At 38.2% G+C, this 26,500-nt stretch overlaps 1 protein-coding gene across 1 annotated transcript in view; it reads left to right on the plus strand.

Annotated features, from left to right (window-relative positions):
- The window catches only part of DNAH8 (dynein, axonemal, heavy chain 8), a 349,054-nt gene that overhangs the window by 49,759 nt on the left and 272,795 nt on the right, over positions 1-26,500 (plus strand). Inside the window, exons 13-21 of the mRNA XM_011986894.1 lie at positions 5,677-5,823; positions 10,867-11,064; positions 13,508-13,584; positions 15,065-15,164; positions 16,318-16,437; positions 18,406-18,541; positions 22,181-22,368; positions 25,206-25,286; positions 25,684-25,800. Of these exons, the coding sequence (XP_011842284.1) occupies positions 5,677-5,823; positions 10,867-11,064; positions 13,508-13,584; positions 15,065-15,164; positions 16,318-16,437; positions 18,406-18,541; positions 22,181-22,368; positions 25,206-25,286; positions 25,684-25,800 (1,164 nt within the window). The remainder of the gene's footprint in view (positions 1-5,676; positions 5,824-10,866; positions 11,065-13,507; positions 13,585-15,064; positions 15,165-16,317; positions 16,438-18,405; positions 18,542-22,180; positions 22,369-25,205; positions 25,287-25,683; positions 25,801-26,500) is intronic.

Consider the following 26,500-nt stretch of genomic DNA (forward strand, 5'->3'; position numbering starts at 1 on the left):
ACCACGCCCAGTTAAGTTTTGTATTTTTAGTAGAGACAGGGTTTCACCATGTTGGCCAGGCTGGTCTTGAACTCCTGACCTCAAGTGATCCTCCTGCCTCAGTCTCCCAAAGTGTTGGGATCACAGGTGTGAGACACCATGCCTGGCCTCATTTGTTCATTTTAAAATCAGATTATTTATTTTCTTCCTATTGAGTTATTTGAGTTCCTTATGTATTTTGGGAATAAACCTCTTATTAGATATATGGTTTGCAAATACTGTCTTCCAATCTGTAGGTTGTGTCTTCACTCTGTTTTCTTTTCTGTGCAAAAGCTTTATAGTTTGATACAATCTCATTTGTTATTTTTGCCTTTGTTTCCTGTACGTTTGGGGTCACATCCAAAAAATCAATGCCAAGTAGCTTTTCCCGACATTTTCCTCTAGTAATTTTAGAGTTTCAGGTCTTATCTTTACATTTTTCGTCAACTTTAGGTTGACTTTTGTATGTCATGTGAAACAATGGTTCAATTTTATTATTTTGCTTGTGGATATCCAGTTTTCCCAAGACCATTTATTGAAGAGACTGCCCTTTCCTCATTGTGCGTTCTTGGAACCTTTGTCAAAGATCAGTTGACCATAATGCATGGATTTATTTCTGGGTTCTCTATTCTGTTTCATTGGTCTATGTATCTGTTTTTATGTCAGTACCATGCTGTTTTGATTACTATAGCTTGGTAGTATATACAAATATACTATGGTATAAAATCAGGCAGTGTGATGCCTCCAGCTTTGCCAATTAAAAACCACAATGAAGTATCATCTCACACCTGTTAGAATGCCTACTACAGAAAAAGACAAATGATAACAAGTGTTGGTAGGAATGTAAATTAGTGTAGTCATTATGATACATAGTATAGAGGTTCCCCCCAATATTAAAAATAGAACTACCATATGATCCAGCAATCTCATTTCTGGGTAAATGTTTAAAGGAAATGATATAACTGTCTCAAAGAGATATCTGCATTCTTATATTCATTGCAACATTATTCACAATAGCCAAGATATGGAAACAACCTAAGTGCCTGTTGGCAGATGAATGGGTAAAGAAAATGTGGTATATAGGGTATGTATGTATATATGTATGCGTTTGTATGTGTGTGTGTGTATGGATACATATATATAATGGAATATTATTCAGTCTTTACAAAGAAGGAAATATTGTCATTTTTGACAACACGGCTGAACTTTATTTCATTATGCTAAGTGAAATAAGCCAGACACAGAAAGACAAATACTGCCTTTTTTCATCTATATGTGGAATCTAAAAAAGTCAAGCTCTTAGAAGCGGAGAGTAGAATGGTGGTTACCAGGGGCTGGAGAGGGATGGCACAATGACGAGATATTGGTGAAAGAGTACAAATTTTCAGTTTTGCAGGATGAATAAATTCTGGAGATCTAATGTACTGTATGATGACTATAGTTCACAATACCATTTTGTTTTTGTTTTTTGAGACAAGGTCTAGCTCTATTGCTCAGGCTGGAGTGCACTGGTGCCATCTCAGCTCAGTGCAACCTCCGCTTCCTGGGCTCAAGCCATCCTCCCATCTCAGCCTCCCTAGTAGCTAGGACTACAGGCATGCACCATGTGTTGCATACTTGACATTTGCTAAGAAAGGAGGTCATACCCCCCACCCCGAAAAGTAACTCACACCCCCCACCCCAAAAAGTAACTATGTGAGGTGAGGATATGCTAATTAGCTTGATTTTGGTAAACATTTCACAATGTATACATCTTTTAAAACATCATGTTGTGTACCTTAAATATATACAATTTTTGTTTGTCAATTATTCCTCAATAAAACTGGAAAAAAAATAAAACTGGAAATACTGAACAAAAAGCAAGTCTGATAGAACTCATCTGTTAAGCATTTTCTTTGTGAAAAGATTTTTAATTTCCTGCTTCTCTTGTATAATTAAAAATTTTTAATTATGATAAAAATAACATAAAATTTACTATTTTAACCATACAATTGAGTGGCATTAACTATATTCACAGTGTTTTGCAACCATCACTGCTGTCCATTTCAGAACTTTTTCATCATTCTAAACTGAAACTCTGTAGTCATTAAATAATTCCCCAAACTCAGGCTGGGCACCGTGGCTCACGCCTGTAATCCCAGCACTTTGGGAGGCTGAGGCAGGCGGATCACCTGAGGTTAGGAGTTCGAGACCAGCCTGGCCAACATGGTAAAACCCCGTCTCTACTAAAAATACAAAAATTAGCCAGGCATGGTGGCAGGCTCCTGTAGTCCCAGCTACTCAGGAGGCTGAGGCAGGAGAATCACTTGAACCCTGGAGTTGGAGGTTGCATTGAGCCGAGATGGTACCATTGCACTCCGGCCTGGGCAACAATAGCAAAACTCCCTCTCAGAAAATAAATAAATAAATAAATAAATAAATAAATAAATTCCCCAAACTCTCTGCCCTGGCCCCTAGTAACTTGTTTTGACTGACTGTCTGTATGAATTTGCCTATTCTAGGTACCTCAAATAAGTGGATTTAAACAATATTTGTTTTTCTGTGTCTGGTTTATTTCACTTAGTGTAATATTTTCATCTATGTTCTAGTATGTATCAGAATTTCATTCCCTTTCATGGCTGAGTAATATATTCCATTGTATGTATAGCCCATATATTTTTATCTATTCCTCTGCTGATGCACATTTGATTTGTTACTACCTTTTGGCTATTGTGAATTATGTGGCTATGAACATTGGTGTGTATCTGTTTGAGCCCCTGCTATCAGTTCTGCTGGGTGTATTCCTAGAAGGGAAATTGTTGGGTCATATAGTAATTCTATGTGTAACTTTTAGAGTTCCTGCCAAACAGTTTTCCACAGTGGCTACACCATTTTACATTTCCACCAGCAATGCAGGAGGGTTCCAATTTCTTCATTTCCTTGCCAACACTTTTTATTTTCTATTATTTTGATAAGAGCCATTCTAATGTGTATGGAGTGAAGTGACATCTCATTGTGGTTTTGATTTGCTTTCCCTAGTGGCTAGTGATGGCTGAGCATCTTTTCATATGCTTAGTGGCCCTTTGTACATCTTTGCAGAAATATTTACTCAGGCCCTTTATCCATTTTTGAATTGGGTTGTTTGGTTTTTTTTGGTGGTGATTGTTGAGTTGTAGGATTTCTTTCTATATTCTGGATATTAATTCCTTATCATATATATGCTTTGCAAATATATTATTGCTTATTTATTTATTTTACTTGTTCATTTTGAGACAAAACCTCACTCTGTCACCCAGGCTGGAGTGCAGTAGCATGATCAAGCTCACTGCATCCTTGACCTCCTGGGCTCAAGGGATCCTCCCACCTTTGCCTCCTAAGTAGCTGGGACCACGGGTGCATGCCATCACACCCGGGTAATGTTTTTATTATTGTAGAGACAAGGTTTTGCTGTATTTCTCGGGTGGTCCCAAACTCCTGAGCTTAAGCAATCATCCTGCCTTTGCCTCCCAAAGTGGTGGGATTACAGGCATGAGCCACCACACCTGGCCTGTTTATTAAAAAAACTATTTGACTATACTTTCTATTTCTTTTCGAGTTAGTTTTAGTAAGTTGATATTCTTGGGGAGTTTCCCCAAATTGTCTAAAATTTGTAATTTATTGACTTAATGTTGATAATATTCTCTTACTATTCTTTGTCTTACTATATAGGATGTCCCCTTATTTGCTAATATTCTTTATCTTCTTTCTGTTTTCCTAATCATTCTTGCTCCCCTCATTCCCAGATTCAAAACAACTTATCATCTTCCTAGGAGTTTCTCATTTCTGTTGTTTTTATTATTACTTGCAGGATTCCATGTTTTCATCTAGAGTTTCTCTGACGTTATTTTTGGGAATAGGAGTCAGAAATTACTCCCCCCAAGTTTGCCAATTGGCAGGAACCATAACTCTTTACATAGAATTTAGCAATGTAGTCTCATTATTCTTTTAAGATCCTTAAGATTACTAGCCATTTACTGACTGAATTAGAAATGGGAACTTGGTTTTCTTAATTCTAGTTCAATGTTTCCATCACATCTGAAATGTTTTTAGAAAACTTTCAGTGTATACTTTTTAGGAATAGTTTTTATATGAGTTGGAGGAAACAATGAGAATTGTTACTCAGAATCTTATCTGAGAACTGTTATTCAGAGCCAACTCATTAAAAAAAATTTTTTTAGGCCGGGTGCGGTGGCTCAAGCCTGTAATCCCAGCACTTTGGGAGGCCAAGACGGGCGGATCACGAGGTCAGGAGGTCGAGACCATCCTGGCTAACCCGGTGAAACCCTGTCTCTACTAAAAAATACAAAAAACTAGCCGGGCAAGGTGGCGGGCACCTGTAGTCCTAGCTACTCGGGATACTGAGGCAGGAGAATGGCGTAAACCCGGGAGGCGGAGCTTGCAGTGAGCTGAGATCTGGCCACTGCACTCCAGCCTGGGTGACAGAGTTTTTTTTCTTATACTTTAAGTTCTGGGATACATGTGCAGAACGTGCAGGTTTGTTACATACGTATTCACATGCCCTGGTGGTTTGCTGCACTCGCCAACCTGTCATCTACATTGGGTATTTTTCCTAATGCTATCCCTCCCTTAGCCCCCTAAAGCCAACTCGTTTTTGTTGAATGTAATCAGAGTGAAAAATAATCAGATACCTCAACGAGAGCAATGAGAATTGTTTTGGAGATTGTGATAGAGGAAAGAATGAGACCAATTATTCTCAAATCTGAATATTTATAGGAATCACTATAGGAGAACTAGTTAAAAATGTAGATTTCTGAGTCTCACTTGCAGAAATTCTGATTTAGTGGCTTCAGTGGGCAGAATAACGGTCCCCAAAGATGTCTGTGTGTTTATCCTCAGAACATATCCATAGGTTATGTTACATATGGCAAGAGGTAATTAAGGTTGCAGATGGAATTAAAGTGCCGATCAGCTGATATGGGGATTACCAAAGTGGGCCCAATGTTTAAGGGTTCTTATATGGGTGAGAGGAGGCACAAGAGTCAGAATCTGAGAAATGGCGTTATGGTAAAGATTTGGCTGGCTATTGATGGTTTCAAAAAAGTTTAACATTAAAAAAAAGATTTGGTGTTTAGGAAATGTTAGCTTGACATGATAGTTAATTCCTACTGTACCCAGCAACCATATTCTCTTTTTTATTTCTATTACGTTCACAAACCAGACCAGTATATCTGTAGGCAAATAATTAGGATTTCAGCAATGTACTCATCAAAGACTTTATGACCTTCTTTTGGAAAAATGATTGTCAGATGATAGCTTTGTATGACAGAAACTTCATATTTTATATACCTGTGCATAAAGAATGCTCATTCTAAGATGGATGCGAACTGAATAGAGATATCTTGATAGATAATTTCTGGACCTCTTGGGAGTTCTAATTAGTCATGAAAATGTAAAAACAAATAGTATATGGTGTGCTTTGATGTAGGATAAGAGTTAAAGGAAAACAGTGAGGATGAAGAAAAGTGAGGTTGAAATGAGGATGAAAATACGGTATAAATAAAAAAACTATACAGATTTTCACAGTTTGATCAGTTCTGTGTGAGGGTAGAGTTTTTGAATTTTCGATTGCTGAACAAATGTCTCGCTTTCTTTTCCCCATTTCTTTTACTTTTCTCGTAGGACTGCATTTTTCTCTTCAAGGAATATCAGACATCTTTTCATAAAACAAGGAAACAGATTTTAGAATCCTCAGGGGAAAAATCTTTTGAGGTTTCAGTAAGGTATATATTTGGAAAATTTGAAGCTTTTTGCAAACGACTGGAGAAGGTAAGCATTATGCAGTCATCATACCCCACTCACACCACACCTTTTTGGTGATTTTGTACTTTATGTAGTGCCATTGAGAATTATTGTTCCTGATCTCTTGTCTCACTGTTGTTATGACTCATCTAATGTTACTCACAGGTCCCTGCATTTTATTATAACTTATTTTTTCATTCCTGGTTACTGCCTTCTGCCAGTAACACAAGCGCTATGGTCAACTTCCACATCTCTCAAGACCTCAATTTACCTCTGCCTGTGGAACTTCAACTTAAAAGGCTCTGCTCTTAACAATTATATTAGGCTGAAAAAAAGTGTGAGGTGAAATACCTGCAAAGCCTGGTAGTAGTCAATAGTTGTGGAATCTCTGGATGTGTAAGCATGTCGTCTTTCTGAGCCAGTGTATATGGTGTATACATAAACATTGTGTGGGTGATATCTTTGCTGGACAGACATAGGTTTGATTCATTTATTAGGACTGGTTGGGAAGGAGTGACATTATTTCGGGGGATATAGGCCAGCCCATATCAGCGACTTCTTGGAGTCATCCTTTGAAAAGTATGTAAAGATCTCATTTAGGTATTCTTCCCCCAACTTCGCTAGTTCCCTGGATCCTGCTAGTATTTAGAATCTTGTTCATCATTTGTTGGAAAGTAATGCGGGATATTACGTAGGTTGAAGACCTAGACATGTTTGGAAGCCTATTTTTATTAGTAACTTCCTGATCAAGCCAGGACAGGAAAATATGAGTAATGAACAGAACCAAGTTGCTGAGTGGGATCCTTCATACCTACTTCTTTGATGCTGTTTTTTAAAATTTGTTTCTTTAACAGCTTTATTGAGACGTAATTAATATACTATACTATTTACCCACTTAAACTGTACAAGTCAATGTTTTCTAGGATATTCACAGGGCTGTGCAGTCATTACCACAATCTAATTTTAGAACATTTTCACTCCCACTAAAAGAAACCTTGTGTCCATTGTCAGTCATACCCCATTCTCTCCTCTCCCCAGTTTTAAGCAACCATTGATCTACTGTCTCTATAAATGTACCTATTCTGGACATTTTGTATCAGTGGAATCATACAATATGTGGTCTTTTGTGGCTACTTTCACTAGCATAATGTTTTCAAAGCTCATCTATATTATACTTTTTTTTTTTTTTGGACAGAGTCTCGCTGTGTCGCCCAGGCTGGAGTGTGCAGTGGCGCGATCTCTGCTCACTGCAAGCTCTGCCTCCTGGGTTCACGCCATTCTCCTGCCTCAGCCTCCCGAGTAGCTGGGCCTACAGGCGCTTGCCACCGTGCCTGGCTAATTTTTTGTATTATACCATTTTTCAGAACTTCATTCCATTCATCATTGAAGAATATTACATTGTACGGATAATATCACAGTTTATTTTTCTACTCATCAGTTTATGGACATTACGATTATTTCCTCTTTTTGGCTATTATGAATAATATTGCTATGAACATTTGTGTACAAGAGTTTGTATAGTCATGTGTTGTCATTTTTCTTGGGTATATGTGCAGAAGCAGAATTGCTAGGTCATATGGCAATCCATGTTTAACTTTTTGTTGATAACCCCAACTAACCAGCAAAGTATGAGGTGTATGATTTCTTCACATCCTTGCCAACACTTGTTATTACCTGTCCTTTTGAATTTAGCCATTCTACTGTGTATGAAGTGGTATCTCATTGAGGTTTTGATTTGCACTTCCCTGATCGCTAATGATGTGGAGCATCTTTTCATGTGCTTTTGTCCATTTGTATATCTTCTTTGAAAAAACATCTATTCAAATTCTTTGCATATATTTAACTGAGTTATTTGTCTTTTTTTGTTGAGTTGTAGGAGTTCTTTATATATGCTGGGTATAACTTCCTTGTCGGATATATGATTTACAAGTATTTTCTCTTATTTTTGGGTTATCTTTTCACTTTCTTGATGGTGTCCTTTGAAGTACGATAGTTTTTAATTTTAATGAAGTTCAATGTATCACATTTTTCTTTTGTTTTCCTTGTGTTTTTGATGTCATATCTAAGGAACTGTTGTATGGGGCTGTTTTATGCATAATAGATTTTTAAAAACATTTTATTTTTATTTATTAAATTAAAAAAATTGAGATGGGGTCCTGTTGTTTTACTCAGGCTGGAGTGCAGTGGCGTGATCATAGCTCACTTGGCTTTGAACTCCTCAGCCTCCTGAGTAGCTGGGACTACAGGCATGTATAATCATGCCTAGCTAATTAATTGTGTGTGTGTGTGTGGAGATGGGGTCTTGCTATGTTGATGAGCTGGTTTTGAACTCCTGGCCTCAAGCAGTCCTCCTTCCTCAGCCTTCCAAAGTACGAAATTATAGGCATGAGCCACTGTGCTCAGCCAATAGGGATTTTTTGGGGGCAAATGTTCAATTAGGCTACTAGTACAAGTCAAATTAATACACAGGTCTCACTGGTTAGGACAAAGATGCTTAATGTTCTGACTCCACTAGAGCATAAACCTGGAGGTGGGTCTCGGTTACCCTTATTTTCCAGGAGCCAGAACCCTTGCCAACCTGGGTGCCGTTTTGAAATTGGTAGTTTCAGGACTCAAGCTTATTAGTGGTAAAGATGTTTGGGGGTGGGTCTAATGCTGATAGAATGGTCATCCATCTGTGAAATAGCAGCCCAGGAATTCCTCTGACGCTAGAGGAAGTGGTCTGTAACGACCAGCTGCATCAGCTGCACCCACTCTGGTCTCTGGAGAAGCCATGCCTCTGGTTTGAAGAATACAACTTCAAGCCACAAGTGCTCAGCAACCAGAGCTGAGGTAGCACCCCCTAGAGGCCTTACCTGAAATGCATCCTGATTGCTAGGTTGTCCCAACTCCCTTGTACTAAGAACCCCTTGACAGACTGGCACTGTCCCATTGGATAATTGGTGGATATCGGTGTCCACTCTCAAAGGTGGGACTGTCAAACTTAACCCTGAAGTGTGTCCAGGATTTTACATAATCCACAAGAGATGGTTACCGAGCTGCCTAGGTGGGCTTCCTCTGATGAGTGGGGTATGGAAGGGGCCACTGTTTGACTACCCTTGTGAACTCTTACATAGATGAAGAGGAGAGCCAGAAGGGTGCACTAAGAGCCTATTAGGGAAAGCTGAGATTTGAAGTCGGAATGACCAAGTGACAAAGTCAAAGGGCAGACAAGACTGAGGTTGGGGTTGGAGAGCTGAGATTTCAGAGTTAGACAGATATGTTGGGGCCCTTCGAGGAGTAAGTGAAGAAGGCTCTAGTATGTCAGTGTTAGGATGTCTGAAACACACTTTTATGACAGGTATAGACTTGATGGTGCATTGAGTCCTAAATAGCCAGAATGAAATGTGTGCAATAGTCTTTGCTTCTTCCTCTTCCTGCCATGTAAATGTTGGTGAATATTGGTGTTTCCCAGAGCTCTATCTTCAGTTTTGTTTTCTTCTCACCCTGAACATTTGTGGGAGAGAAGAGAAAAGGTGGAGAGCTGGTATTGCTGGGGGAGATTTGAGGATCTGGAGCTAGTACGTGAGGTAGAGTCTCCACTCATGGTGACGCTGAGATGAGGGAATCATAGCAAGTTGAGAACTGGAAAGGGTGCAAGGTTGGTGAGCCGGAGGAGAGACTATATATTGGTGGTGAGTACTGAGTGATTGAACATTGATAGAGAGATGTTGAAAAAGCCAGGGCCAGGACAAACTAGCTGGAGCATGGTCTTGGTTGATTCCCACTGCTGGCTTTATGTTGCTCTGTGTGGTATGGGGACAGAGGGTCCACTGGCTAAGTTTGAAGGGCAAGCATGAGATTGACCACCATGTCTGCCTCAGATGACCCCTCATCCAACCAATCAACAAAATAGAGGACATGTTAGTGACAGGAATTTTGTCCCGGTCTCTGGCTGTTGGAGCCAGGTGGTAGAGTAATGAGGTAAGGGTACAGGAAACAGTCTTAGCAGGTTAGAGTAACAGAGCAAGCCAGTTTTTTTTTTTTTGCTCTTTTGCTTTTTGCTCTTTAAAGTAGTTGAGTGGAGCACATGTATTAGGAGGAGACTCAGATAGTTCCTGTGTTTATATAGAGCATGTGCAACATGCTGTAAATCCCAGTGGCCTGTATTTCCTCCACATTTGCAGTGGCTTCTAGGATGATAATAGTTTTTGGAAGTGTATGAAAATAGTGGAGTAAGAGCAACAGTTGCTTTGAAAATAGTCCTTCTGGGTGACCATACATGGGGATTCATGTGAATTCTGCTGGCTGTGTAGGAGGATCAATGGTGGTGTCTTTATGGTGTGTGTGGTATTTGGAAGATTCTCTGAAAACAGGTTTATTTCCTTTCTGGCCATTGGACAAAGGGGCCAGCCCTGGAGAGCATTCAGCATTGTTCTCTAAAGCAGAAGTCAAAATGGGGAAGAGTAAGGAGTAGCCTGTGGACATGAGTTTTTTGTTTGTTTGTTTTGGTGAAGTAGGTGGTGTTAGATTGAGACAAAGGCAGCCATTTCTGAAATGAAGTCCATTGTGAGGGTTTCCCAGGTCTCATCACGGGTCAGGAATGATTGCTGCTGTTATTCAAGCTTCTTGGGCCAGTCTTTTACCTGAACGCAGGTGTCAAAGAGGGAGCACAGGTGGATATGTGCCAATGTTAATTGTCAGAACTATAGTTAGGGCCAAAAAGCAGGGTAGAGCTTCTGAGTCCAGTAATCCAGTGAAATGATTTTCAGAAAATCCTCAAGAGACTGCAGGATGAAGCTATTTAGTCAAGTTCCCCTCCAACCTTGAAAGAAAAGGTGATTAAACTCTGAAAAAGATTGTGAACTCTCTCTGGATATGATATAACATCTTCTGTCTTAGTCTAAGAAGTAAGAATGATGGATGACAGAGATTTGTCTTCTGTTTTATCTCCTCTGGTTGGTTTTAGCTAAATTATTCTAGGTTCTGTTTAATGGTTTGTGTTTTATATCAGTGATTCATCATTAAGAGCTTATTTTAGGGAAGTTGCCTACTATCTCATTAAAAAAAAATAACATTTCTCTTTTTAAGATTACAGAAATGATAACTGTTGTGCAAACATATTCAACCTTGAGTAATTCTACCATAGAAGGAATAGATATTATGGCAATAAAATTTAGAAATATATACCAAGGGGTTAAGAAAAAGCAATATGACATTCTGGATCCAAGAAGGACAGAGTTTGACACAGATTTCTTAGAATTCATGACAAAAATCAATAGTTTAGAGGTAAGTAATTATACCTTATTTTTACTTAGTAAAGCTGAAAAGTAGTCGATAGTACTATCCAGTACTTTTTGTAAATATTCACATATGGCGTTTCTATATTTATGATTTATTTTAAGTTCCTCTTTCATATTGATCAAACATATTTGCAGTGTAACTTTTAAACTACTCCATTAAAGGTTTTGTTTTTTTAATGAATAATGAGCATATTCAATAAAAGACATCAGAGAATAACTAGAAGCCCAGAGGGCTTTTATAGCTAGGATTCTTTTTTTTTTTTGAGATGGAGTCTTACTCTGTCACCCAAGCTGGAGTATAGTGGAGTGATCTCGGCTCACTGCAACCTCCACCTCCTAAGTTCAAGTGATTCTCCTGCCTCAGCCTCCTGAGTAGCTGAGATTACAGGCACGTGCCACCACGCCCAGTTAATTTTTGTATTTTTAGTAGAGACAGGATTTCGCCATATTGGCCAGGCAGGTCTTGAACTCCTGACCTCAGGTGATTCACCCACCTCAGCCTCCCAAAGTGCTGGGATTACAGGTATGAGCCACTGCACCTGGTCTCATTTTTAATTTACATTAAAATTTGTATTTGATTCTTGTGCTAAGGAGCCAATATTATTTTTCCAGCTCAAGAGAGAATTTGTAAACATTCTTTATCAAGTGTGATCAGATTTGAGAACAGATTAGGAAGATGGATCACTCTCCCTGTGGCCTTATGCTTTATGCCTCTGTTCTCTCTGCTGCTATAGAGGGCAGCTCTGAAGAGGCGTTCATATCCTGTGTGTCGTAGATTAAGGGACACCAGATGGATGACAGGTAGTCAGAAAGTATGTCAGATGAGACTGTAAGATGTTTTTCTCTCACCTTTTGGGCTAGATGACCTCAGTTACTCTCTCCTGTTAACTGAAATTACTGTTAACCTACGTTTAGCCCAGAGGAATGTCTCCTCTGGCTGCAGAATTTCCTGGAGACACAAGCAGGGATAAGAACACACTTTGTACACTTTTTGAGTCTGACATCCTTGCCATGAAAGTGAGAAAAATCAGATGTTTTCCGCATGTATTTAAAAAATTCTTTAAAAACTACATTACATGTAACCTGGGCAATATAAATACATAAGAAAGATCCTAAAATTCTACCACTCTAACGATAACACGTTTTGTTTTTGGCATAGATTTCCTTTCGGTTTTTGAAAGTTAGACTCTTTGATGCTAAGATATATTATATTTTAATTATTACTTTTAGTGTTTGGCTGGTTAGGTAGGGTGGAGTTTGCTTCCAAAATGCTTCGAAAGTTAAATCTTTATGGCAATGGGAAGTTTTGAAAAACTTGTTATCTCTTAAATTATTTTTATGATTTATTAAGAAAGATCATATGTTATAAAGGCTTTATTGTGGTCTTAGATTCAACTTTTAGCTTTCAGTAAATTTAGAACAATATTAACCTTTTAATAGTTAAATAATTTACTTGAGGCATCAGTGTTTTAATTTTTCTTCCTTTTCCAATGTTTGATTCATGGGTGTGGTATATATTAATAGACCATACCAATATGATCCGTACATACAAATGATTTGCAAAGAATGGTTCAGTTCCATCTTTTGGGTACCGGGAGTTTGGAGTTCACTGTTAGGGGTGGTGGGAATATTTATTTATTTATTTATTTTTATTTTTATATAGACGGGTTCTTGCTATGTTGCCCAGGCTGGTCTTCAACTCCTGGCCTCAAGCAATCCTCCCATCTCCCCCCACAAAAGTGCTAAGATTATAGGCATGAGCCACCACTCTGGGCCAATGGTGGGACTCTTGAAAGAACATTTTCTACTTCTTGTACTTCCTTAGCAGTAGCAAAGAGGTTTCTGAGAGCAGCAGTGTCAGAAAATGACATCTGCTGACCCTGGTGTCTATAGCATCATTACACTGTTCTACCTGAAGTTCTATATATCCCAAAGAAAAATGCTTGTAAGGGACCTTCGCTCCTTTTGTGAATTCTCTAGATCAGAAATATCCGTGGTAATAACCTGCAAAGGCAAACCACATGTCACTTTAATTTTTCTAGTAGTCACATGAATAAAAGTAAAAAGAAGCAGGTGAAATTAATTTTAATACTCTATTCAACCCAATGTGTTAAATGTTTTAAGAGGTCATTAATGTAAAATCATTAATGAGATATATTGTATTCTCTTTTTTGTACTAAGTCTTTGAAATCTGGCATGTATTTTACACTTACAGACATCTTGCTTCTACGTAGTGACATTTCAAGTGCTCAGTAGCCACATGTGGCCAAAGTCCATCATACTGGACGATGCAGTTCTTGATACTTAGATGGTAGACGTGTTTGAGGCTTGAGGCTATCTTAATTCTGTAGGAAAGGCATTAACTGTTGTTAAACAAAACCAATCTCTTTAACACCAAAAATCATTTAAATATTAATATTTTATTTTAGGTACAAATACAAGCATTTATGAACAGTAGTTTTGGGAAAATCTTATCTTCTCAGCAGGCTCTTCAGCTACTTCAAAGGTATTCGTAACACTTTAAGCAGTGTAGTTTCTAGGGGGGATAACTTTAAATCTGAAAATACAATTTCAAATTAAAATGTTGTTGAAAATCTCTCCTACATAAACCTTAAAACTTACAAACATAAACCTTTCAATTACCACTAAATAGACTGGTAAAAATTTGAAGTAAAGAATGATATGTTCTAATTGCATTTTTTTGGTAGCAGAAAGTCTTTCAACAAGAAAATGAAATTATTTCTCATGTTTCCCCTCCCTGCCCCCAGCCATGTAATATGTTGGGGGTTAATTTTATAGGTATTGTTGGAAAGGGAACAAATAACGTTTACTGCTACACACTGAAAGAATTTCTGAAAGTGAGATTATCTAAGAGTAATAGATTCCAAAACTTTCCGTTTTCCCTCCTGAGGGCTCCTGCACTTTAAAAAAGAATTGTGTATACTTAAGACGTACAACGTGATATTTTTATATATGTAGTGAAATGGTTACTACAGCCAAGCCAAATAACATATTCATCATCTCACCGAGTTATCTGCCCCCACATTTTTTTGTGGTATGAGCAGCTGAAATCTTCTCTCCTTTAGCTTCCTTTCCCTCCATCCTAAGAGCACTACTCTCTCAAAGGGCGGGGAATCCCAGATTAGAGGACTGAGCGGGACTAGAAGCCTTTCCCTTTCAGCACAGAGAGGGCTCAAGACCTGTGTCAGGAGTGCTTGTGGAGCTCTTCCCTGAGAGCCAGCGGATCTAGGGTTGGGTCTGGCTTTGCGTAGTACCATGGCTGTAATGATGGAGACCTGGTGAGACCATTGTAAAAAAAGTCAAAACAGAAATAACATGATTTTGACACGTGACAGTACTGCACAGATGGCAGGTGCCATTTTCTTGGCGACTTCTGTCTCTGTCTCTCTCTCTGTCTCTTTCTGTCTCTGTCTCTCTCTTTTTACCTGTAGTATGCTGGTGTCAATTCATTTTATTACCAGAATGTTGTAGTTTTTAGTATTTCCTGTGTGTCATTCAGTCTCTGAATGGAAGCGACATTTAGCTGACAAAGTTGTTTTTATGATTATGGTTATATGGAATTACATGGAATTAACACTGGCAGAAGGTGAGTCAATGTGTTCTCTTCCATCTTTGCTAAACCGTTTCCTCACTCATCGTGTAATCCATTTGTCATTTTCTCTTATCTTACTTGAATCCCCAGACTTGTCTAGGTCTCTCTTAGTTATAGGCATTTCTGACCCATTTGTAATTTAAATAATTATTTTTGTTACTCTCAACAGATGTCTGTCTTTTCCATAAGATAATTGTAGGTTCCAGGAGAGCTAGGACTGTACCTCCTATCTTGTTCATTGCTTTATCCTAGGACAATGAATGAGGGCTGGTATGAATATTTGTCGAATGAATGAATGGATATTTACTATGACAGCAGTTCTTAGGTATATTTCTCATTTAGTTTTTAATTATTCAGCTTCAATTGCTTTTAGATTTCAGAAGCTGAACATTCCCTGTCTTCGATCAGAAATAAACCACACAATTGAGCGTATTCTTCAATACTATGTGGCTGAACTCGATGCTACTAAGAAGGCAAGTGGCATGTTTACAAATAAAACGGTACATTAGCACAAAAAGAAAAAAAATCTGAAAATATTTGCCATCATTGTCTCATGCCAAGCTTTTCAGAGTGATTCTTTCACTGCTAAGGAGCATTGACGCTCCCTTCTGGGTGGGAAGGTGCTTGACAGTGTATATTGCTGGACAGCCAGATTTACACCTCTTTGCTCTGAACTGTCTTGCCAGTTATCCCACCATCATTTATTGAATAAGACGTCCTTTCCTCATTGCTTGTTTTTGTCATTACTGAGTATGTACCCAAAGAAATATAAATCGTTCTGTCATAAAGACACACACACGCATATGTTCCTTGCAGCGCTGTTCACAATAGCAGAGACACGGAATCAACCCAAATGCCCATCAGTGGTAGACTAGATAAAGAAAAGGTGGTAGATAAAAAAGAACGAGATCATGTCCTTTGCAGGAATATGGATGAAGCTAGAGGCTATTATCCTAAGCCAACTAGAGCAGGAACAGAAAACCAGATACCACATGTTCTCACTTATAAGTGGGAGCTAAACACTGAGTACACATGGACACGAAGAAGGGAACAGTAGACACTGGGGCCTACTGGAGGGTGGGAGAAGGGAGAGGATCAGAAAAAGTAACTAATGGACACTAAGTTTAACACCTGGGTGATGAAAAAATCTGTACAACTAATCCCCATGACACGAGTTTGCCTAATAACAAACAAACAGGTAACCCTGAACTTAAAAGTTAAAAAAAACTATCTTATTGTGACCGTTTTCTGGTGCGTGTATAGCAAAGCACGTTTAAGTGAGTATTTTTACCTATAGAAATATGGGCTCTAGATACTATTATGACAGATACTAATATTATGCAGCTATGTGCTCCTTTTGAATACCTCCTTGAACTTTGGGATAAGGGCAGAAAAAAAATACATGTAGTAGGAAATAAAGGTGAAGAGAAAATTAAGTGTCGTATATGGGCAACATCATTGTTTCAAAGTCTCAGATTACCTCGGATGTGCGTTTACATGTTTATTGACTACCTACTGTATATAAAATGTGAATAATGATGAAACAATACAAAGGTAACTGTATATATTTTTTTGCCTTCTCCCTTGTATTGAATTCAAACATTAACACCAGGTTTTTAATTACAGCTTTATCATTCTCAGAAAGACGACCCCCCTCTTGCTCGCAACATGCCCCCTATAGCAGGAAAAATACTCTGGGTGAGGCAGCTCTATCGCCGGATAAGTGAGCCCATCAATTATTTCTTTGTAAGCCAATAATTAAATTTTAATATATGGATTTTGGTGGTTTTAATATAATAAATATATTGTATCCTATAATATTCGCGTCCCCTAAAGTAGCCAACGAAGAGCCAATTCTTTTACCAGGCAAGGAAAATTTAGTTTGTAAATATACTTGAGAGAGACAAAGTCAATTCCTTCAGGTTTAGTAGATAAGCCAGTCTAATTAAAGTTATCTCAAAGTCAGTGAATCTTATAATTTTATGTCTTTTAATAACACAGGACACTTTGTAAACCCTTTAAAAAAACAAAAATAAAAAATTTGAAAACACAGTAAAGTACAGGCCTGGCACGGAAGCTTACTTCTGTGTATGGGTAGATAGGTCACTGATATATACTCAATGAAGGTGGAGATAAACCCAAAGAGTGTATTCCTGTGTGAAGAACTGCCACTGAGAGCGGAATATAATATAGTTGATTCATTCTCTGTGTCCTTAAGATTATTAGAGTTCTGAAAAACAGGACAGTCTTGGGCCCTGTTGGCATTCTGAAACTGCCAGTTTGTCTTTTCTTTGTCCTTGTTATTTTCTTAAATTTTATTTAAGAGACAGAGTCAGACAGCGGAGTTGGTTTGCCTGATCTCGTGTCTTCTGCTTATAGAACAACATAACTACAAAACCGTAGTTTTGCAAGTAATTGTATTATTTAAGCATTATTAAATGTGAAGATTCCGTTATTTCTCTTTTGCTGCTATCATTTGTGTCATTGTTCTGAATATTTAAAAAAAAATTAAAACCCTGAGTCCCTACTCGGGGGACTCAGTTGCTGATTGACTTTGTGGTGGGAGGGCAGAGATTGCCCTGTTTGATATGTGAATCGAAACCTAAATCTTTTGATTTTTACCTAAAGAAATTTTATTATTTATTTATTTATTTATTTATTTATTTATGATGGAGTTTTGCTTTGTCACCCAGGCTAGAGTGCAGTGGTGCAGTCTCGGCTCACTGCAGCCTCCGCCTCCTGGGTTCAAGCGATTCTCCTGCCACAGCCTCTGGAGTAGCTGGGATTACAGGCACCCGCCACCATGCCTGGCTAATTTTTTTGTATTTTTAGTAGAGATGGGGTTTCACCATGTTGGCCAGGCTGGTCTTCAACTCCTGACCTCAGGTGATCCACCTGCCTTGGCCTCCCAAAGTTCTGGGATTACAGGGGTGTGCCACGACACCTGGCCAATAAATTTTATTTTATTGTATTTATGTATCTTTTTGAGATGGAATCTCACTCTGTCACCCAGGCTAGAGTGCAGTGGTACGATCTCAGCTCACTGAAACCTCCGCCCCCCAGGTTCAAGTGATTCTCCTGCCTCAGCCTCCCAAGTACCTGGGATTACAGGTGCCTGCCACCACACCTGGCTAATTTTTGTATTTTTAGTAGAGACAGGGGTTCACCATCTTGGCCAGGCTGGTCTTGAACTCCTGACCTCGTGATCCACCTGCCTCGACCTCGTGATCCACCCACCTCAGCCTCCCAAAGTGCTGGGATTACAGGCGTGAGCCACCACACCTGACTAAGAAATTTTTTTTTTATTGTTTGATACATGGTTACGTTTTTTTGTGTGCTGGAATTTAGGAATTTGCCCTGATACTCCCGGTTTAAGGAACATCAGTCAATCATATCTTGTCTAGAACAGTGGGATGGGATCAGAAAATAAGGTAGAGACTCTGAATACCTGGGGCAGGCTGTGGGGCTCGAGACATCTCTCTCTCTAAACCCTTTCTTTCCTTTTCCAGTCTTCCCTCTATGGACCGATAACGTTTCCCTACTTCTGCCTCTTGCTGATATGGCCTTCCGTATCTCTGTTTTACTGTGAGGCAGAATCTAAACTGGTAGCATACTTATTTGATATCATTTTACATATAAATACTTTCATTATTTGGATATAAAACCATTCAGCAATCTTTTAAAGTAAATCTGTCTTTTCCCTTAAAAAAACAGAAAAACTCAGACATTTTATCAAGTCCGGACGGTAAAGCTGTCGTCCGTCAGTATAACAAGATCTCCTATGTGCTGGTGGAATTCGAGGTGGTCTATCACACAGCCTGGATCAGAGAGATTTCACAGTTACATTACGGTGTGTATAACACTGCAGTGAGCCTGCAAAGTAGGGATTAGGTGATTTTGAATGAGTTCATAGTTCTGGAGAACTTTTTCCATCCCTTCCACATAATCTTAGGATAGTTACAGTTTAGATTTAGGGATGCTACAGTGGTTTATTTGTTTACAATTGTTAACAATATTCTGATTTTATAAGCGAAAATGATCATAACCTTGAAGTTGACATACTTAGGATTTTCCACTGAAAAACAGTATTTGAAAGTAAAAATATCTTTAGGGATATTTCTCCAGACTTTATGAAGGTGTTCATATTCAGTTGTATCATGGTATAGTTTCAAATCTCAGTCCCATTCTGGGGAGAAAAATTGCATCCTGCCTTCCTTCCTCTCTCCCTGCTTCCCTTCCTTGCTGTGTCCCTCCTTTACTTTCTCCCTTTTTTTATTACTGAATTTAATTTCAGATTTGTGCTCCAGTAAATGAAGCGTTTTAGTGCACTGTGTCTGTGTGCCTCTCAGGGGAGGGCTTATGTGTTGCCAAGGCTTTGGGTGGAGTCAAATGTGAGACGGGATGGTTCTTAGCCATCATCCAGCCCTCCGGGATGTTGTTTTTGTGCAGGCTCAGTGGTTGGCCAGTTCAGATTCCTGCTTTGTCTCATCTTAACCTTAAGCTCTTAGTTATAATCTCAGCCCTAAACTCTTATCTGTGATCTTGGTGGACCCCTTACCGTGTCCCTTGGTAGAAAGGTTTCTCCCTCCCAAACCAGGGTCTCCACCTAAGCAGAGCACAGCACTGCAGGTGCAGGAAGCACCAGTTCTGCAGGTGGGTTGCTGGAACGATGGTGAGAGGAATCACTCCTACTTCTGCCTCTTGGAAGAACTCATGTATTTTAGCATGAGTTCTTGGTTCCAGAACTCATGTATTTTAGCTGTGTGCTCATGTATTTTAGCTGTGTGGGCACACAGCACTTATCTACAGGCCATTGATTCACAGCATACCTGCATCCTAGAGGACAGTGCCCCAACCCCCACAGGGTGTCGTCCCTAACAGGAACCATAGGTAAGCCTTTAATAAGCCACTTTTATCAGGCCAGCTGTTTCTGGGTGCTGTGCCATATGGAGGACTCTGTGAACTCTAAAGAAAGTCTGTTTATGGAGCAAAACTCTCAAAGGAGCTTCGAGAGGAGCTTAAAACTCAGACTATGGAAAAGGGCAAAAGAGAATTTTTAACAACTGAAGCATATATGGGTTTTGTTTTGGTTCTACAATGCCGTGCACTTAAATTTTTTTTTTCTCCTGGTGGTTTTTCTGCCCCCAATACCCTTTCTCTTATCTGCACATATTCAAAAACAAGCTCTACAGTCACCTGTTTCATACAGCCTTTCCTTATTCTTTCTGGCAGAAAATAATAATTCCTCCAGAGATCACCACACACTTTATCTGTAGCTCTTTCTCATGACACTTACTGCTTTATAAATCTACCCTGTGTCCCCTACACATTCCAACGTTACCCTCTATGTCTGTTTCATCTGATATCCTTTAAAAAATGGTCATATTTAACATTCATACAGTGCTCACCATGTGCCAGGCTTTGTCTCAGCATGTTACATGTATTATGCAAATTACTTTAATCCTAACAGCAACCCTCCAAGGAACTATTATTAGCCTTGTTTTACAGATGAGAAAACAGGCACTGACACATTAAGTGGCTTGCCCAAGATCACACAGCTCATTCAAATTCAGATAGTCTGGCTCCCAAATCCGTTCTCTTAACAATTGTACTGTACTGTTTCTAATAGTGCCAAGAATGATGCCAGGCATGCTTGGGGGCTCTTAAAATATTCAAAAATGTCCAATAAGTAGACATTAGACAATCTTGATGAATAATGATTTTCTCAAGTTTCCTGAAGAGTTTGTTCCCGTTGAGAATATCAGTTGGTCCCTATTGGGTGCAATATATTCATTGCAGTGGATTGATACCTAGGAGAAGTGGTCACATATAAACAATATGAAGTAGAATTCTTTCATACTTTCAATACAAAGTAGAATTCTTTCATGTTTTTTCACAAGTAAAACAAACCATCAGAATTCTTTAACGTCTTTTATTTCATTTCAGAAAAATAAATTTCTCTGGAAGGCTTCCTTTATCCTAGTGATGTGACTGTATTTGGCTACCTAGGAGTTTGTAGTGATAATTAGATATGTAGCATCAGCCTCCTTTAGTTGGTTGCTCTGTAAAGTTTCTCTGATGGTGATTCACATAGGATGAAATGCTTGTTTTGTCCCAGAGCAGAATTCCTGGCTGTCATTATTGGTCCATTTTAGTTGTCTTGTTGACCTTTTTGTCTTTTCAAGCAAGCTCATTTCACTGTTCAAAAGTTCTTTTGGAATCTCCTTGATAGGATAAGTGATTTATTTATTTATTTATTTTTATTTTACTTTAAGATCTGGGATTTCTGTACCTATCCACCCATCATCTAGGTGTTAAGCCCTGCATGCATTAGGTATTTGTCCTAATACTCTCCCTCCTCTTGCTCCCCACCCCGCAACAGGCCCTGGTGTGTGCTGTTGCCCTCCCTGTGTCCGTGTGTTCTTATGGTTCAACTCCCACTTATGAGTGAGAGCATGCAGTGCTTGGTTTTCGGTTAGGATAAGTGATTTCTAACACATCTTAAACAGATTCTAAATGAGTTGGATAAAATTTTAAGTTGAAATTATCATGAAACCTGCATCATTAAGGGCCATATCAAGACTAATTTCATCTGATGAGTAAAAGTCAACTAACTTCAAAGAGATATACAAACTATTTTCATTTTACTGGAAGTTTGATGTGGCCACATTCAACAAAACAATGTGAAGGTTGGAAGATGTGGTGATTGTGATAAAATTCTCATGTTAGTAGTGTTTGTTAATACAAGATGTAATTCAAACTAGCATATACTAGTCTATAATAAGTGTTTTATTATTATGCCTGTAGAAGTTCTTTGTGTTAAGCTAACAAATAATCTAAGGCTACCCAGTAAGAACTGCTTGGGCCTATGTATTTCAATTCATAATAAAATAGATATCTGAAAATGCCTGTTTATATGAATGATGTTTATGTGAGATGTAGTGTAAAACATCTTCCCTCCATTCTAGGAGTTCACAACTCAGTGGTATTTAATAAATATTTCTTACTGATATTGAGCCTAATTATCAGAAATTCAGGATGGAGATTTAATTTAAATAAACCTCTTTAAAGAAGACAGTTTGGGGTCTGAGTGGGAACGAGTTTGAAATGAGGTGGGGTATCTTTTGTGATTCTAACCATCTTCTGGTTCTTTCTCAGGGGTCAACTCATAATCCATAAGATAAACTAACATAGATCTCTTCAACCCTCTCAGAAAAATATTGCAATTCATAGCACAAAGCACCATTCTTGGTCAATATTTCTCTCCCTGGATCTGATTTTATGGCTTCGCAGACACTCTTCATTCATTTATCTTTGTTTTGAGTATTCACTATGTGCCAGACGCTGTGCCTTAGCATCTGGGGCACCTAAAACATTTCCTTTGCCCTCAAGAAGTTAGTAGTCCAGGGGGCAAGGCAGAAACATAAACAGAGCTGGGAGCAGAAAGGAAATTCAGAATGAGTTAATGTCAATCATTATTTATTTGTAGCTTTACAAGCCACGCTTTTTGTGCGACATCCAGAAACAGGGAAGTTGCTGGTTAATTTTGATCCCAAAATTTTGGAAGTTGTTCGGGAAACTAAGTGCATGATAAAAATGAAGTTGGATGTACCAGAACAGGCAAAGAGGTTGCTAAAATTGGAAAGTAAATTGAAAGCAGACAAACTGTATTTGCAGGTAAGATAGATTATGTTTTCTAATTATATTTGAAAGAGCTTTTTGGTTAAAAAAAAAAAATATATATATATATGTATACACATATCCCTGCAGTTATGCTTCATGGCATTGAGGGAAAATTTGTTAATATGTTGATTCTTGATAGAATTAAAATGCTGACTTGCAAACCAAAGAAAAGATTGGAAATGGAAAGCAAAAAGTGAGAAGATTATCAGAAACCAGGTTTAGGTTTCTGAATAATGACAGTGACGAAATAGCAAGTTTCAAAAAATATTAATGTAATTTTCTAGATCTTGTGCATTAAATTTTATAATATAATTATCCTAGAATATTTATAAGATATAAATTAATAAAGTGGGGTGACAGTACAATACGAGTAGAGATGATTGTCAACATTGTGAGGCAAAAAGGAGCATTATTTCAATTAAAGTTCACTAGTGCGGCAAACTAAAATCTAACAAAATGAAAACGGCAGGCAAAAACTGACATTAAAATGTACTGCTGGGCACGGTGGCTCACGCCTATAATCCCAGCACTTTGGGAGGCCGAGGCGGGTGGATCACTTGAGGTCAGCAGTTCAAGACCAGCCTGGCTAACATGACGAAGCCGGGTGTGGTGGTGTGCGCCTGTAATCCCGGCTACTCGGGAGGCTGAGGCAGGAGAATGCTTGAACCCGGGAGGTGGAGGTTGCAGTGAGCCGAGATCACGCCACTGCACTCCAGCCTGGGCGACAGAGTAAGAAAAAAAAAAAAAGTGCCATCAAGGGTTAGTGATTGATTCAACCTCTGATTCAAAGGTCGAATCAAAGTATATTCAGATCCTAACACATTGTTTCTAAAATGTTTGGCAAGAGTTAAGTAACATGAGAATTTCTTTAGAAAGCCAGTTAAAATAGCAAGCTGCATTAACTCATCTTCTTTGGTTTTCTTGGCAGGCTGTGGACATGTATTTTGGGAATGCAGGAAATTATATAAATGCAAGGACATTTTTTCCCAGTACAATTAGTAATAGCAAAAGACTAGAGTCTAACCTCAACAATAGAACTGATTAAATATGAGTTATAAGATAACTACACAGACATTAGTGGAACAGCTGAGTATTCAATAAGAAAATGAACTCTATTTCTGTGGTACAAAATTTATAATTTTATAATCAATAATATAATAAATAAATTACAGACTTTTCCTGTTTCCTGTTTTTTTTTTTTTTTTTTTTTTTTTTTTAGACAGAGTCTTGCTCTGTTGCCAGGTTGAAGTGCAGTGGCATGGTCTCGGCTCACTGCAACCTCCGCCTGCTGGGTTCAAGCGATTCTCCTGCTTCAGCCTCCCGAGTAGCTGGGACTACAGGTGTGCGCCACCATGCCCAGCTAATTTTTGTATTTTTGGTAGAAACGGGGTTTCACCATGTTGGCCAGGATGGTCTCGATCTTTTGACCTTGTGACCCGCCCACCTCAGCATCCCAAAGAGCTGGGATTACAGGCCTGAGCCACTGCACCCGGCCTATTGTTTGTCATTTTTATGATAGCCCTCCTGGTGAGTGTGGGGTGATAGCTCCTTTTGATTTTGTTTTCATTTCCCTAATGGCTGGTGATTGTTGAGCATCTTTTCATGTGCTTACTAACCTTTTGCATACTTTCCTTCAGCAGCATCTATTCAGATCCTTTGCTCATTTTTAAATTGAGTATTTGTCTATTTTTTTGATTTTAAAGTTCATTTTAGGTTTTAAATACTAGTCCCTTATCAGATATATGATTTGCAAATTTCTTTTCCCAGTTTTTTGGGTTGTATTTTCATTTTCTTGATGGTGTTCTTTGAAGCACAAACATTTTAAATTTTGCTGAAGTCCAATTTATCTACTTTGTCTTTTGTGTTTTTGGTGTCATATCTAAGAAACCTTTTTCAAATCCAAAGTCATGAAGATTTATGCAATGTTGTCTTGCAGCAGTTTAGCTCTTACCAAAATAGTATTTATTTTTATTTTTATATTTTTTTAAACTAGAGTAACATTAGCATTGTAGAAACTGGCTTTGGCATCAAAAGCTACGCATGAGCTTTTTTACTGGCTAGCTGTGATTTTGGAGGATTGGGTTTAAATGTACTGTTATAAATCAAAGCTAATATAGTTTGCATTACACTTACAAGATTTTAGCTAGTATTGAACAATATCAAGAAAGTCAAAGTTCTTTAGCCAGTGTCAAGTATAAATAAAACTTCAACTACAAGTAATGTGTAAAGGGGAAAGAGGAATCAAGAGCTTTGAAACTATTAGGTAAAAATTGAAACAGTTTAAGATTATTCATTTGGAGATAAAGTAACTTGAATCCGCATTTCCCACACCATAGTGTAGTAAATGACAAAATAGTGAAAAATTGATCATCATGGATCATCTTTAAAACAACATCTAAGAGATATTGTAAAACCTTATTCTGTTTGTGTGGAGAAGCTAAATTTATTTTGACTTATGAAAGCAAGTGTGGCATCAGTGATAAGATGAGTACGTTTTAATGTGTCAGAAGATGAGGAACAAAAGAGGAAATGTGTAATGACAGATATCACAAAAAGATAATTCAAACTACTTAATATACATCTAGACAGACAAATAATAAATATGAAAAATGAAGATGTAGAAATTGCTATTGACTTGTTTAAAGGAGATGCTCAGGTAATTTACAGGTACAGAAAAAGTATGGTAAAACAGCGTAAGTTTAAATGGGCAGCTGTCATCATGGCAGGACCAAGAAGAAACTGGGATTATGAAACTTTCCTGGCTTGAATCAAAACGTGACTGCTACTTTAAAATGAATTAAAATAAAACATGCCATTTCAACTTCCCACAGGGTCTTCTGCAATATTATGATGAGTTATGTCAGGAAGTGCCTTCTGTGTTTGTCAATCTGATGACCCCTAAAATGAAAAAGGTTGGTATTGCTGAAGGTTTATATTGATTTTCCTGTTATTTAAAATTCGATTTCGGTTCTATAAATTATGGATTTTGAAACATCTATTCTTCTTTAGACCCTCTATCTTTCTAGTTCAATTTTATAGCTCTTTTTTTTTCTACAGTATTTCTTGTCTAAGTTTCGTTGCCTTTGAAAAAACAACTAAATCCAAATCATGAGCACTTTTTCTGAAAATTCATGATTGTTTCCTGCACAGTCAAAGATGGTTAAAAATAAAAAGTCATCTTTATTCGGTGTAACAGAGGGAAAATATATGTAAGAAAATATAACATATAATATTTGCAGGTGATAAATCCTCTTCTATAAGTACAGATGCTCCTGTTAATAGAAGCAGTTGTGTTTTTACCTCCTTTAGGTGGAATCTGTGTTGAGGCAAGGACTCACAGTGTTAACGTGGTCGTCTTTAACACTGGAAAGCTTCTTTCAAGAAGTTGAATCAGTTTTGGATATGTTCAATCAACTTTTAAAGAAGGTATGATCTATACATTCAAAAAGCTATCAACATACATACTCAGGATATAAGTAATAGTTTGATTATTATGAAAGCTCTTTAAAGGGTATGACTTTTAACTAAAAGGACATCCATTAGGTTTAAAATATAACGCTTTGAGCCGGACACGGTGGCTCACACCTGTAATCCTAGCACTTTGGGAGGCTGAGGGGGGTGGATCATGAGGTCAGGAGTTTGAGACCAGTCTGGCCAACATGGTGAAACCCTGTCTCTACTAAAAATACAAAAATTAGCTGGGTGTGGTGGTGGGCGCTTGTAATCCCAGCTACTCGGGAGGCTGAGGCAGGTGAATCATTTGAACCCGGGAAGTGGAGGTTGTAGTGAGCTGAGATTATGCCATTGCACTCCAGCCTGGGAGACAGGGCAAGACTCCGTCTTAAAGAAAAAAAAAAAAAAAGCTTTATATTTCTTTTACTGGATTGGGGTCTTCATTTAAGGTTGCTTTTTTCTTATCCCTGAATTACCTTGCCTTTAATATGTTGAAATGACAGTTCAACTTCACACTATAGCTTAGAATATGGGATAATTGTAGACTGTCAAAAGTGGCAGAGGAGAGTGTTTAAATATTAATAATAATGCATTTAATATTAACTAGATGAGATGATCATCAAATTGAAGATGGTCTATTGATTTCTGACGTGTTGGCTACATAGAACATGAC

Source organism: Mandrillus leucophaeus, unplaced genomic scaffold, assembly GCF_000951045.1.
Source record: "Mandrillus leucophaeus isolate KB7577 unplaced genomic scaffold, Mleu.le_1.0 Scaffold3, whole genome shotgun sequence".
Lineage (NCBI taxonomy): Eukaryota > Metazoa > Chordata > Mammalia > Primates > Cercopithecidae > Mandrillus > Mandrillus leucophaeus.